The sequence below is a fragment of the Pezoporus occidentalis genome, unplaced genomic scaffold, assembly GCF_034315485.1.
Source record: "Pezoporus occidentalis ecotype Australia unplaced genomic scaffold, CSIRO_AGI_Poc_V1 ctg23, whole genome shotgun sequence".
In the NCBI taxonomy this organism is placed as follows: domain Eukaryota; kingdom Metazoa; phylum Chordata; class Aves; order Psittaciformes; family Psittacidae; genus Pezoporus; species Pezoporus occidentalis.
The window spans coordinates 11,582,321-11,595,612 of record NW_026914180.1 but is presented as its reverse complement, the minus strand read 5'-3'; the positions used below and the strand labels follow the sequence as shown (position 1 = coordinate 11,595,612).

The window sequence follows — 13,292 nt, the reverse complement described above, 5'->3', positions numbered from 1 at the left end:
AATTAATTTTCTTTAATAAAAATGAAAGGCTTCCTAGGAGATTTATTTTTTAAAATTATTCTCTCACCAAGCACATGTAGGTGTTGACGTCTACACAGGCATAGCAAAGGGTTTTTCATTAGCAGATTCCTAAGATTTCCCAGAGGTAGTGACCCCACAGCCTATGGAAGCCTACAGCCCATAGGCCTGGTTCTCTTGCATAATTTTCTGTTGATACGGGGCTTGGAAGATTTCAACAAACTATTCCAGCCACAATTTTGTGACTAGTTACTGACTTCTCTCAACTGAACCTGTAGAAGTATCTTCATAAGTGCAAAATCTTCACTTACTACAGAAGTGACTCAACTTCTACTAAACGTTTTAATAATATGTTGTTAAGTGTGGTAGAACTGCAAAGCTCAACTATTCTGTCATCAACACATTTTCTCTCTGAAATTTTATTTTAACTGAAGTTACTACTCACTTTTCTAACCCAAGAGGTACTTCTCAAAAGAGGGTTGTTTCCTCTCACCCCCAGTGGTAAGACACAACATGTTTTAAAGACAGCTTAAGACAAGGATAGTTCTGTTTCTCCACAGGCCAAAAAAGCAGAAATACAATCTGAAACACTTAAGGCATGTGACAAACACCATCTATTCTTCCTCAACTACTGCAGCTTTTATACTGATGAAAGCTTCCTGACTTACCGTATCCCACTTGGCATTCATCTTTTCCTTTTCGAATTTAGCAAATTCTCTTCTGTCATGAATGATCATTAGTAGTTTCCAAATCAATAATAATGCAAGTCCAATAAGAACAATTCCAGCAACCACACCAGCTACTATGGGAATGATGTCCGGCCCGCTGGGGCATTCTAGGGAACAAAGTCAGGGAAGCATGATTTTACAAGATGATAAAAGTAATGCAAATACAGATGGGTTTAAAGTTTTCTTTTTGCATTGAAGCCAGTATTTTGGATATTGGAGATATGCCAATGCTATTTTCCTTTCAAATAATGGAAGTTTTGGCACGCGCACATCCTGTAACATTCCAGTTTATTTCTATCCTTCCAATTCGTATTTAATCGTAACAATAGAACAATTCATGTTGTAATGATGAAGTCCACACATTGTGACTTGAGCTATTCACCTACAGTATTAGAGTAAAATAACTAGCAATTGTATTTTAAACATGCAAGTGCTCCAAGTGGGAGGTGGTGCTGGAGGGATAAACCACCTGGAGTACAAATGCAGATTAGCAACTGCTACTGCTGAACCCAGGACAAGTCCCCACATCTTTTATCAACAGCATAGCAGGAAAAGGTGCTCCTTATTTTACCTCAGACGGCTGCTATTGTCAGTAGGCACTATCTAGAGATAGGTAATAACTTTGTTTCTGGGAGATTTTTTTTAAAGGATATTTCCTCATCTCAGGAATTATCTCAAACTAAAATTAAAAAAAGGTCACAGATTCTTTGGATAAAATATAATGTACTTTCAAAATAAGTGAATTGTGTTTGAAAAACAGTAATTTAAGGTAACTGACATGGGAATAATAATCCTCCAAAATAAAACCTGATCCTTCTAATTAATATAATATTCTTAATAACCACAAACTGAACAATGGCTTTTGCAGATTTCAATGCACAGACTGAAGGAGACAGAAGCAAATAAATGCAGCTCCTGTGCTGTCAAAAGGAACACTGCTTGCTCCCAAACTGCAACTCCTAATTTTGGTAGCTGCCTCTGCAGTAGTGAGTGAAGTGGGAAGGGACACAACAGGAATTTTTTGGGAACCACTAAGGAACAAATGTCTACTGCACTGAACACAGCTCTACCAAACAGAGCCTGGTCCTGCAGCACTCATCTGGCACAAAATTCAGGTCTCTCCTGGTGCATGAAGGCTTGATTCAGCTCTTAATCAAGGCAACACAAGTTTATCCATGACAGAAAAGTCAGACTTCAGAAAAGTGTAGCACATGTGTTGACTTGTCCTAAAAGAAAACAAGGCTCAAGATCCTCCTTCATACTTTGGACTACATTTTTAGAGAATTTAAAACATTCTGAATTGAAGTGGTATTTATTTTCCAAGAGCCACTGATCCTTGTTAAGTGACAAACACCGAAATGATCAACTCTGAAAATTCCTTGAGTAGAGCGCAGCACTAAATCTTTCAACACACCAAGTAAGATTTGTATTTTTATCAGGCTTATAAAAATTGGGATCACACAATGTCAATGTACAAAACCAGAATTTTTGCACTGTTAGATGTAACATCCAGTAATTCATACCAATACCGCTCTTGGTAAATAAATGGTAAATTACTGACTGAGCTATAGGTTTGGTCTCTGTTTTGTATCAGAAGCTTGAACAAAATCAAGAACGGTTGACTATTAAGGATTAACCATGCAAAAGGCTTTCCAGATCTATTCTTGAAGGTACCTCAGTTAAGGAAAAGCAAAGGCTTTCAGCAGGAATAATTTAAGCAGTTTGTAGGGTTGGGTGTTTTTTTTGTGTGTAAGACTGGTCCCATATAATTAAGAAAAGGAAAAGAAAAAAGCAACAAAGCCCACAGACACCACTGCTTCTAACCCGTAGTACAAGCCTGGTCAAAAAAAAAAAATGATAAAATCACAATTCAGACATCCAGGCCTTGCCACAAGATGGATAAAATAAGCTTGCAAAGTATGTCAAGTGGAAACATGAAATGATTTAACAAATATACGTATCTGATTGACTTTTTGTTTTTAGAAAACAAAGCCCGTTTCTATCAGCTTAAAGGTTTGACCAATCTAGATCTGGAGGGACCTGTGTTCTTCTAAAGACGCTCAAGTTCCAGACATCCACAGCTGTCACTCAGGGAACAGTTACCTATTTCTGAATGCACCTAACTCATGCAAATCAACCAGAGCTGCTTTGTAGTACACAACTGCATGAATTAACAACAAAGGCAAGGGGAGAGCAGGCAACATCATGTTCATACCTGGGGTCTCTACCACGTGGACGTTGGCTTCACCATTTGAGTTGACAGAGTATGTGAAGTAGAACCAGCAGTCATCAACATCCTTCTCTTTGCAATGAGACAATGGATCAGGCTGTCCAGGCTGTGGCAACTTGTCTCGACTCTCTACCCGTGTCATGTTGAAATGCATACATTCCTGAGAACATGTTTCCTTCTTTTCTCCCTTATCAAAAGCTCTGCATTGAACGCAGTCCCTGTAGAAAGTACGAATCAGAAGCAATGCTTTTTAATATGATCATGAAATATTTCTAGCATTTATTCTGAAGAAACATAAAGGAGAAAATGTGGAAAAAAATAAATCCAACACTTGTGCCATAAAGGTCAGGAAAAAAATAAGGCAAGACATGGCTCTTTACTAGCCATAACATTTATGTACCTTGTAATTAACAAAAGCCCCCTTTAATAAACACCTCTTTCTCTGGATGATCCACAAGCTTCTAGGACAGGAAAAAAGATACTTATATCTCTAAAAGTAAGTAAGGCTAAAACTTTTCCAAACATCTCCACCTTGAAAATGAGTACTTTCAGAGAAGCAGTGTAGGAACAAAATATTTATAGTGAAACAGTATCTGAGACACAGACTGGTTAAAAAGAACACGAGTGACAAGCTTTACAGTAGGATATCACTCTGAATAACTCATTGAAAAGAGTAGACTAAGCAAGATTTTTATACTGAAAAAGACTTTGCAAAGAGAAACCTTAAAGTCACCTGCACAAAGCCAGGAATCAGCCCAGCCACTAAACATAAACTTACTCCAAAGTTTCTGTGCAGAAAATGCTTCATTTCTAAAAATCTGGATTTCCAAAGACATGGTACAAATGTCACTGGCCCATACAAATCTAGATCTAGATTTTTGTCAGCACACTCGATGACTTTTCAGTAGTATTTCTGAATGAAAACTTTAAGCTAAAATCTTAGATGAAGTTTTAACTGTTCTGGAAATTGCACTGTATATGTATACTTTTGTTACATTAATTTCAAAAGGTCAAAGGATGATGGGACTTTACAGTTAGTCACATTACAGACCTATGTTCCTTCCAGCTCTGCAGAAGGTGAGTTGTTGATAATCAGAAATGAAATAGGGAAAAGCTGTAACCTGCTCATGTCAATCTGAATGGTTAAAACTGATTTAAGATAATGTACACATTTCTACGCCTAATAAAATACGGCAGGGAAAGAATGTAAGAAATAATTAGTCTATCTGGAAGCAAACAAAATACTGTATTAATATTGTGTTTGTAATTATTGATTCTCACCCGAAAACTTTTACTGCCTGAAGAGACCATATGATACAGTGTCCCTGCACTTCATGGTGGAATAAAGCATGGTACCAAACCCCTCATTTTGAAACTTCTGCACATGTAAACATCACTAACTCAAATGCACAGAGGCTGTGACTTGGTTTTCTTGGTACTTACTTATGCTCGGCACAGACGCCAAGGCAAGTCTGACACATTTCACATGTGGGGCCCTGGAACTTGGGATCTGTACAATTACAGGTGCCACATTCACAGGTTCCTCTTCCATTGCAAATCTGCCCATTTGATGCCATACACGGTGCAGTGTCCAAAGAACAATCACATGCGCTGCCAGTGAAGTTGGGGAAACACTCACACACTCTGCATTTACAGATACCGTTTCCTGTAAATTGAAAAGATACTCAGTGAAATGAAGCCTAATGTAATACATAACATTTGTGACTGTAAGAAATAAGTGTTTACCATCTTGGGACAGATATAGAGAAAAGAAATCCCTTATGGAGAGATAATAAAGGCACTAATGAATGAAGAGCTGCAAAAGAAATTTTAGCTCCTTAAAAAACAACTTACAGGCATTTCTCCCCTTTTCGCATTGTCCTACACTTACTATTTCCTTCTGTAAATGCAGTAACAAGACTAGGAAAAGCTGATCAAGACCGGTAAAATGTGACGGCCAGATCTCCTGGGTGGAGAGCATTACAACACTGCTTCAGTTCATAGTTCTATATGTATACAGACAAACTGATCACCCCTCTCTTCATATCTATCACCATGCAGATTTTTAAAGCAAAACCTAGAAAGATGAGCAATGCGCTTACACTTCACAACACAGAAAACACCTCTGGCTCCCTAGAACACCACCATTCAGCTGCTGTACTTCTGACCTCACCCTACCAAACTTTATGCTCCTTACCCTCCCTACACAGAAATCAAGGTACTTGAATCTCCAGAAGGATTTTTCAGATAAAATGGAAAGATCTTTGGCTACATCTCTCCTTCTCCACTGAGAATAAAGTGTTTAAGTCAATACTTACTTGTTACCATATATTTTGGAACACCACCACCATCGCTCCTACCCTTCGTAGAGCAGGTGAGTAATACTGTATTCTGAGCAAATTAGACAGTTGAGATATTCTCATAATTCAGCTAAAGCTTAGTGACTTCTCGGTTGTATTTTTGTATCACAATAAAAATTGAAGTAGTAGTTACACTCCTAGCAGGTACTTCCATGTGCCTAGGAAAGTTTTAGGACAAAAATACATGCAGTAAAATACTTTAAGACACTGGCTGCTGAATGGCTTTCTAAACTGGTTTTGATTTTGAGAATTAACTGCCATCAGTCTTGTTCTAAGCACTTCAAGGTGTGGTTTTTTTTTCTGGATCTTGCACTTCTAATCTTCACCTACTTTCCAGAACAGTCTCAAGACAACATCTCACTGGTATCCTGTCAAGCACTGAGTCAAGCATTCTCTGTTACAAGTAAGCTGAGGTCATTACCTATTTTTATTGACACAGCAGCTACACTGAAACAACATAGCATTATAATCTCAGGACAGCTGCCTCAGCATTCTTTACTCTAATACCTGAAGGTAATTCTGTAATAAACAGCAGAAGTCAAGTTCACTTTACATCCTTCTTGGAGCTGTGATTCAAAGAAGGTGAAATGTGTATAAACGCACCATATGTTCATGATCAGAGAGAGCTGTTTTATTAATAGATAAGTGTTTTCAATTACTCAACCTGTGAATAGTCTCATCTCTATTATGAGGTATCTATGATCTTTAAGCTAAGTATAACCACTCTACAGAGTATTGTTGACGGACTTGTCAACTGCTGGCCGGTTTTGCCTGCAGAAAACTGAAGCAGTTTCTCACCTCCACAAATCAAACCATTTGATCGATCACAGTTGAAGTTATCACATTCACAGTATTTTCCAGAATACACTTCATTGGTGTTTTCTCTTTTCTTGCATACACATTGTCCACAAATGCATTCTCCATTGTTACTGCATATTTCTGTACTGTTCTCTCTCCTGCAGTAAGCATCCATGTCCTCACTATTTACTTCATCTGTACTACATTCACATAGTCTTCCAATACGTCCTTCATTACATCTGCAAGGTAAAAACACAACTGAAAATGTAAAGTAATACAATAAAAATACTGCAAAAATAGCACCAAGAACAGGAATAGAAGTGACTATTCTCTCAAGTGATGTTCCAAGTTAAACTTCAAATAAGATTTCCAGCTGACAGCTACATAGCCATTCTTGAAGCTGCTGAAGCAAACTGGACTAAGTTGCTCCGATACCGATTACTCTTTCCAGATAAGAAGCTATGTATCACCACCTCTATCTAAATTGCCATATAACCACTATTAACCCTGTGACAGAACACGAATTATTTTAAAGTGACAGTGATAGTTTACTGTAGCTGCTGTCATCTTTCAGTGAAAAGATTTCCCATAAACAGCAATTAGGCAGGCCAGTAGATGATGTGCAGAGCTGCTGAGCTGAGATCTTCAGTCATCAGCACTTTTCATTATCAAGGTTACAGTATTGATGAACAAATGGAGGTTGCTCTTGTTCCCAGCAGTGACAGACAAACTGTTCTGGGGTATCAGAGACAATGGTTGTCAGGAAACTGCTACTGTTGCAAAACCAAAAGGTTCTTCTTGCCCACATGTTTGTTCTCCCCAGCATGAAACCACGGGGACACCAGTGACAGCAATACCAAGTTTAAGAGTCTTTCTACACAAAGAGGAAAATCTTTTTCAGGGGAACATAAAAATCTGACTGCAAAAATGGAGCAATGGCCCATAAATACTGGATACAAAGTAGCTTATTCCCCAACTTACAGAATACTAAGCAGTTACTGGGCCATAACTCAGTCTTTCAAACACCACATTAACCTTCACCAGGTAGATAGTCCATCCTACACCAAAAGTCCCCGAAGACTGAAGTCAGTATCTTTTGCTTTATTTCTAGTAAGTCATTAATCCATGAGAAATGAGAATGCTACGCTTTATTTTGGTTTCAGTTCACTGAGCAGGAACCAATACTGTAAAGTCCTGGATCTTGTTTTCCTAGAGATCTTAATTCCACTCTGCTCTTATCATTCTTGTCTCAAGGGCTTCCAAGAGGAAACAGTTCATTTCTGTTGTAGGTTTCTTTGGGAAGGGGTGGGGAGACTTAAACCTTGATTTACTAGGTTGATCTTCAACCAGTCTTCACTGAAACTCTTAAGATTTTGCTCTGCTTTCATTGTGTGTAATTACAGAGATAATTTTACTCAATATTGTGTAATAAGGAATACATGTGTAATCTAAACCTTGTGATGGTTATACTTAGTATAAGTATAAAAGAAATTAATAAAAATATACTAATAGATAATGGATTAATATAAAACTATATATATAGTAAAAGATTTATAGGTATATGCAATTAGAAGAAATTTTGTAACAGGACCTTAAAAGGTTAGAAATAAAACCAGAAAAATAAAGAGAGAGAAGACACTAGGATGTTATCCAAGACAAAAAATGGTTCTTTTATGACTTTTTAGTCTTTCCTACTATGAAACAATTGGTGCCAATGTGGTTAGGAACTCCTACCAAAAAAACTATGAAGCCTTTGGATTTCTCAGTATCAACAGACCTCACATTGGAAGGATATAATTAGATCAGTATGAATACTTGCAAAAATATCACAAAGTGTCCGCATTCATGTTATCCCATAAATCTGTAATTTTGCCATATTACATGGAACTCAAAATTAAATGTAGAAACAGAAAAAGCAGTAAGACCTATATCCTTTAAAGTACTGACTCAAGGCCAAATTGGAATTCTGAGTTGCACAATACTGCCAATTTAATGATCAAATTCCTATGAATTCCAGCATAGGGATTATTTGCAGACATAAGGCAGTATGTAAAAATATCTTAGAAAAATAGGTGTCTAGAACTAATTTTTGTCCTTTCACAAAAAAAATTAGTAAAACCAAGTAACCTCCAATTAAAGGCACAAAGGTCTTCCTCACATTTTTCTTCTGCAAAAAGCAATGAAAATGTCTATTTACCTGCAGGCACCACATTCAAATGTTCCATTTCCTTCGTGGCAGGCTGGACTATTAGGTTCTCCTTCACTTTGACACTGACATTCACAGATGAACTGGAGATTAATTTCCACTTCTTCAGTGAATCCCAGTGGTTTAATTTTAATGGTTTCATTTTGTCCTTTCTTTGGACATTCATTAGCTGTTACATTAATCTCAAATTTAACCTGCAAAGAAAAATAAATGGAGTGCCATGTTAATAAAAGGACTTTTGCCTGTATCATTAAAAAAACCCCAAGTGAGCACTGGACACTTTAAATGAATTTTATATATTTGAGTAGCAGCAGATATAATTTAAGTTACCTCATCTCCAATTGAAATGTTAGAACATTTCCTTCCATCTTCTTGTGTGTCATTCACTCCATTCTTGCAGAAAGACTTATAACTGATTGTCACTCCTTTTGGTAGCTTGGTGTTTTCAAGGATAACCTCTGAAGAAAGGGACTAGAACAACAATTGTTATCTAAGTTTGACCTGAATCACATAAGCATTCCCCTGAAGAAAAGACATCATACAACTATGCACAGCCTAAGTGCAAATCCCACAGGCACACTGGAATTATGCACATTCCAATGTGCCAAGAAACACCAGCCCCGGACTGCCCATAGTCACGCTGCGTTGACCCCCTCTCATGGCTGAGTCTTGTTACGCAAGGTTGGGGCAGGTACAGATGCTGGAGGCACTTGTGTAAATAAGCCCCATTTTTCCTTTGGAGTAAAAGGGGCAAACAATGCAGCTATGAAGAAAATATTCTGGGGCTAAACCCAGGAGTCCCTGAGGTTGACGTAGGTATTTTGGGGTCAAGGGGTTGCAAAATGGCCCTTTTCTCCTCCATGTGAAAAGAAGGCAAGAACTGAAGGTGCTGAAGAAACAGTGTGGGGTTTTGTGTGTTTTTTTTAAAGGGAAAACACAGATGATGACTTTAAATCTGTAACATTGTTTTAAGTGGCTTTAAGAGGGTCTTTCTAGACACCTAACCTCTTATTGCCATAGTGTCTGAATATCTAGCATGGGTTTACTGCAATGGTGGTATATTAATAGTTTAGTATACTATTTTGTAAAAAATAAAAATAAAAATCCACTCTAGAGTACCCCCTGCTATTAAAAACTTGTAACAACTTAGAAGAAGATTAATACAACCAAAATAAAAATCAGAACTTACATTGTATGCATCAATGATCAGCTGAATCACATTGCTGGAGTTTGAAGACAACGTTCCCACCGCTGATTTTGGTATCAGATTTTTCAATTCCTTTCAATATTTACAAAAGCAGAAGGACAATTACAGTTTTAATAAGGAACAAAGTAAAATTTGCACTATAAATATCTGTAAAGTGCTATAATGCTTCTGTTGATTAACTAGTCAAGACCAAGTACTTCAAAAAGACAAGCCCATGGTGTTGCCAGTGATTATTATGATTTTTGAGGTTATACACAACACTACTATAAACAAACATCCAGTCTTTTCCTTTGCATTTTCATGTCAAATTTAGTAACAGAATACTAAGACCTTCTCTTATATTGTATGTGGTCAACTTCATGATCTTAGAGAAGCACCACACTTCTAGTGCATAAAAGACAAGCAGATAAAAGATGATTTCTAATGAAAAAGAGACACTTACGATGTGAATAAAGTTTAAAAAAGCAGAAGAAAAACAAACAAAAAAAACCCAAACCACCTTCTTCAGTCAAAACAAGGAAAAATATGCATCTTCTTCACCCAGTCATTTCCTATTTCACAATCACATCCAGCAGTTTAGTTAATTCTAAACATCAGGAATATAAATAGACCACAAAGGACAAAATACGTTCTTTCATGAGTACGTCTCTTAATTCAGTGTCCACACTCCTCTCAGCTATTTTGCTGTAAAAATGTTCACAAAAATTAGCACTGTCTCCACTCCTTCCTACCTATGAAGGATAAAGAGGGGCAAGGAGGAGGGGCACTTTCTCCATGGAAATTACACACGAACTCAGTATTGTTTTGAACAAGTAAAAAAGGCTTAATAATAAAACCAGAAATAGCAAGATACTACTTCCACAATCACTAACTTTCATAATAACTTTTATTTCAAATTAAATAATTTTAATGATTTCAGAGCAAATCTGAGTCAGTCTTAGCATTCGATGAAAAAAAAGTAGAGATCAGAATTCTGTGTTATTTATCTTTACCTTATAAACTGCCTGAAACTCTTCAGTAACCGCAAAGATTGTCTGAATATTGTTCTCACTAAGCTTTTGTACCAGATGAGCAATAGAGGGATAATCCTATAAAAATCAAGCATAAAATGCAATTCAAATTTGGGACACATTGCTAGAAAACAATCAGAAAGACTTTGACATCATAAATACCTTTAGGAACATACATAAGAGTTGTAACTAGCCAGCTTATGTCACAGTTCAAAACCAAAACAACCTCTACAAACAAACATGCATTGAAAAGATTCCATATATGCCCTGTGCAGATACGTGTTTTTTCACACTTATCTTCACAGGTTTTATCACACCTTTTCACAGTAATTTTATCATATTCCCTGCCACGTAAAGTCTTCATCTTATATCCTTAATCTCAGTGTTCTCAGAAAACTCTCTTTTGTAGATTTCCATATGACTTATGAAAACTACTACCTTTTGCACTTTCTTAATTAGGTGAAATAAAACTGAACTAATTTGAGGTTTATATTGACCAATACTCACTTAACTTTAGGAATTTATGAACACACAAACTTTGTAAAGCTTACTGTGTTTACTCCATCCAGCAAGTATTTTTCTTTTCACCTTTTGTCTGATCTACCTATCAATGACCCATTAAGGCAATGTTGTTAAGCATACTTTAACCATAAACTCTGCATCGTAAGATTTCAAGCAATCTTAAAACAGGCTGGCCAAGGAGCTCTCTCTTTTACAGTAGTACACTAGTTCTGAACACAAAGACTTGGAAATGGTAAAATAATGGGACAGAGCCACCGAAGTTTGCAAGTGGACATGTAGAATTATTATTGAAAAGGTTAAAAACCAACACAAATCACAGCATGAAAGTTGCCATTTCTTGAAAGTTTCCAATTAAGACTTGATTAATTATTGTACATTTGCTTTAGTTAACTAAGGTCCCTTGATATAATACAGAGGTAAATGGGTAAAGTTCACAAGATGTAGCAGTCTGAAACTATACGAGATGACCTAATGATGTTTTTTTGAGCTTAAGCATCACAAAGTATTAGTTTCCCTAGAAGATGATGTGAAGACTTACATAATAGTGGCTCATTGTGTACATATTATTTTCCAGATGACATTTCCCATCATTAGGTAAAACAATTCCACCAAGTTTACCATCTCCTGCAAAGTGAAATCCAGCATCTGTGGAAAACACTAGTAGTCGTGTAACATTTCTCCAGCCAATTTGTTCCTTGGGAAACAAACAAACAGATTTTTGGTATTCTGCAACAATTTACTTTAGAGCACTGGAGACCAACACTTGAGAAATAAATGCACACAAATGGAGACAGGCTCAGGGGAAGCCACACTGCAAGAGTCACCATGGAAATCATATAATCCACTCAAACCTTCAAAACAATTGCATTTAATTGTCTGGTCCAAAACATCTGTTGCAAGTTTTTCACCACAGGCAAGAAATATTCTGAGATGTACTTTGGTTTGTTCAGTTTTCACTAGAGTATCTAAAGGGCAACAGGGTTGTAGAAATTGGGCACATCAGTCCAGCATGTAAAGTCCCTTTCTATATCATTACTAAACAGCCCAAGCAGAGAGAGGACAGACACTCACAGAATCATAGAATGGTCCTTTTGTTCCAATCCCTCTGCCATGGGCAGGGACACCTTCCACTAGACCAGGTTGCTCAAAGCCTCACCCAGCCTGACCTTGAACACTGCCAGGGATGGGGCAGCCTGTTCCAATTCCTCACCCCTCTCATAGTGAAGAATTTCTTCCTAATATGTAATCTAAATCTACCCTTTTTCAATTTAAAGCCATAACCCCTTCTCCTATCACTACATGCCCTTGTTAAAGTCCCTCTCCAGCTTCCACCGAACTATACTGAAACAACAGCTACAAGCAGCAGATAAAGCTTTGAAATAATTGGAGAACAGTTGCTTACTCAGGATTTCATATGCTTTTGCACAGAATTTGACTCTTCTTCTGCATCTAACTTTAAAAACTTTGTACTTTGGAATGCATCTATCTGCTATGAACATGACCTCTAATCAGCACTTTACTTCCCCGTTTCATTCACTCACTAGAGGTCTCCACAGAAGACAAATGCACATATCCATGCAGTCTGCCTAATCTCTCTTGTCTTGCTGGCATGAGAGTACATGTTTAAGTGTCAGCCAGTATAAAATGCTATGGCTATATTCAAACAATTTGATCTAATAAAGCAGTAAAGAAAACCAATACACACTTACCCCACAAACTGCAACCTGCATTATTGCATCGAATCCACCTTCGGGAGAATCTAAATTCCCAGAAATGTGCTGTTTACCTACAAGTTCATTGAATTTATTTCCTTCACTGGTAAGGCTGAGTACATTTTTATAGCTAAATGGACTTGTACAGTTCTGGTCGCCTGTGCAAGGATTTCTTAGTTTGGCTGGTGTTGTACTTATGTATGGCATCACAGTTTTCTCCACAAAAGAGCCAAAGCCTAAGACAGAACAACAAGAACCCTGTAAGCTGAAGAATGGAAGTCTCTTATTTATATTATGACACAACAGAATGCAAATGCATTATAGTTGAATTGACATCAGAAAAAGTTCTTGTAATTGTTTACGTTCCATTGCTGGCATTCACACCAAGTACTCCTACGTTCCTCAACAAGTTCTACCTATTAGAAATATCTGTCATAATACTGGTAACTTAAAAAAAAATAAAATACTCTTTATATGTAATCATGTGAAAGACATCAGGAA

General features: G+C 37.1%; 1 protein-coding gene across 2 annotated transcripts in view; it reads right to left on the bottom strand.

Annotated features, from left to right (window-relative positions):
• The window catches only part of ITGB1 (integrin subunit beta 1), a 47,249-nt gene that overhangs the window by 8,970 nt on the left and 24,987 nt on the right, over positions 1 to 13,292 (bottom strand). For both annotated transcript variants that reach the window (XM_062621597.1, XM_062621598.1), the window contains exons 6-15: positions 12,789 to 13,027; positions 11,618 to 11,773; positions 10,540 to 10,635; positions 9,530 to 9,619; positions 8,671 to 8,811; positions 8,332 to 8,534; positions 6,135 to 6,373; positions 4,420 to 4,642; positions 2,962 to 3,194; positions 687 to 853 (exon numbers count right to left, since the gene is read on the bottom strand). In XM_062621597.1, coding sequence (XP_062477581.1) covers positions 687 to 853; positions 2,962 to 3,194; positions 4,420 to 4,642; positions 6,135 to 6,373; positions 8,332 to 8,534; positions 8,671 to 8,811; positions 9,530 to 9,619; positions 10,540 to 10,635; positions 11,618 to 11,773; positions 12,789 to 13,027 — 1,787 coding nt within the window. The remainder of the gene's footprint in view (positions 1 to 686; positions 854 to 2,961; positions 3,195 to 4,419; positions 4,643 to 6,134; positions 6,374 to 8,331; positions 8,535 to 8,670; positions 8,812 to 9,529; positions 9,620 to 10,539; positions 10,636 to 11,617; positions 11,774 to 12,788; positions 13,028 to 13,292) is intronic.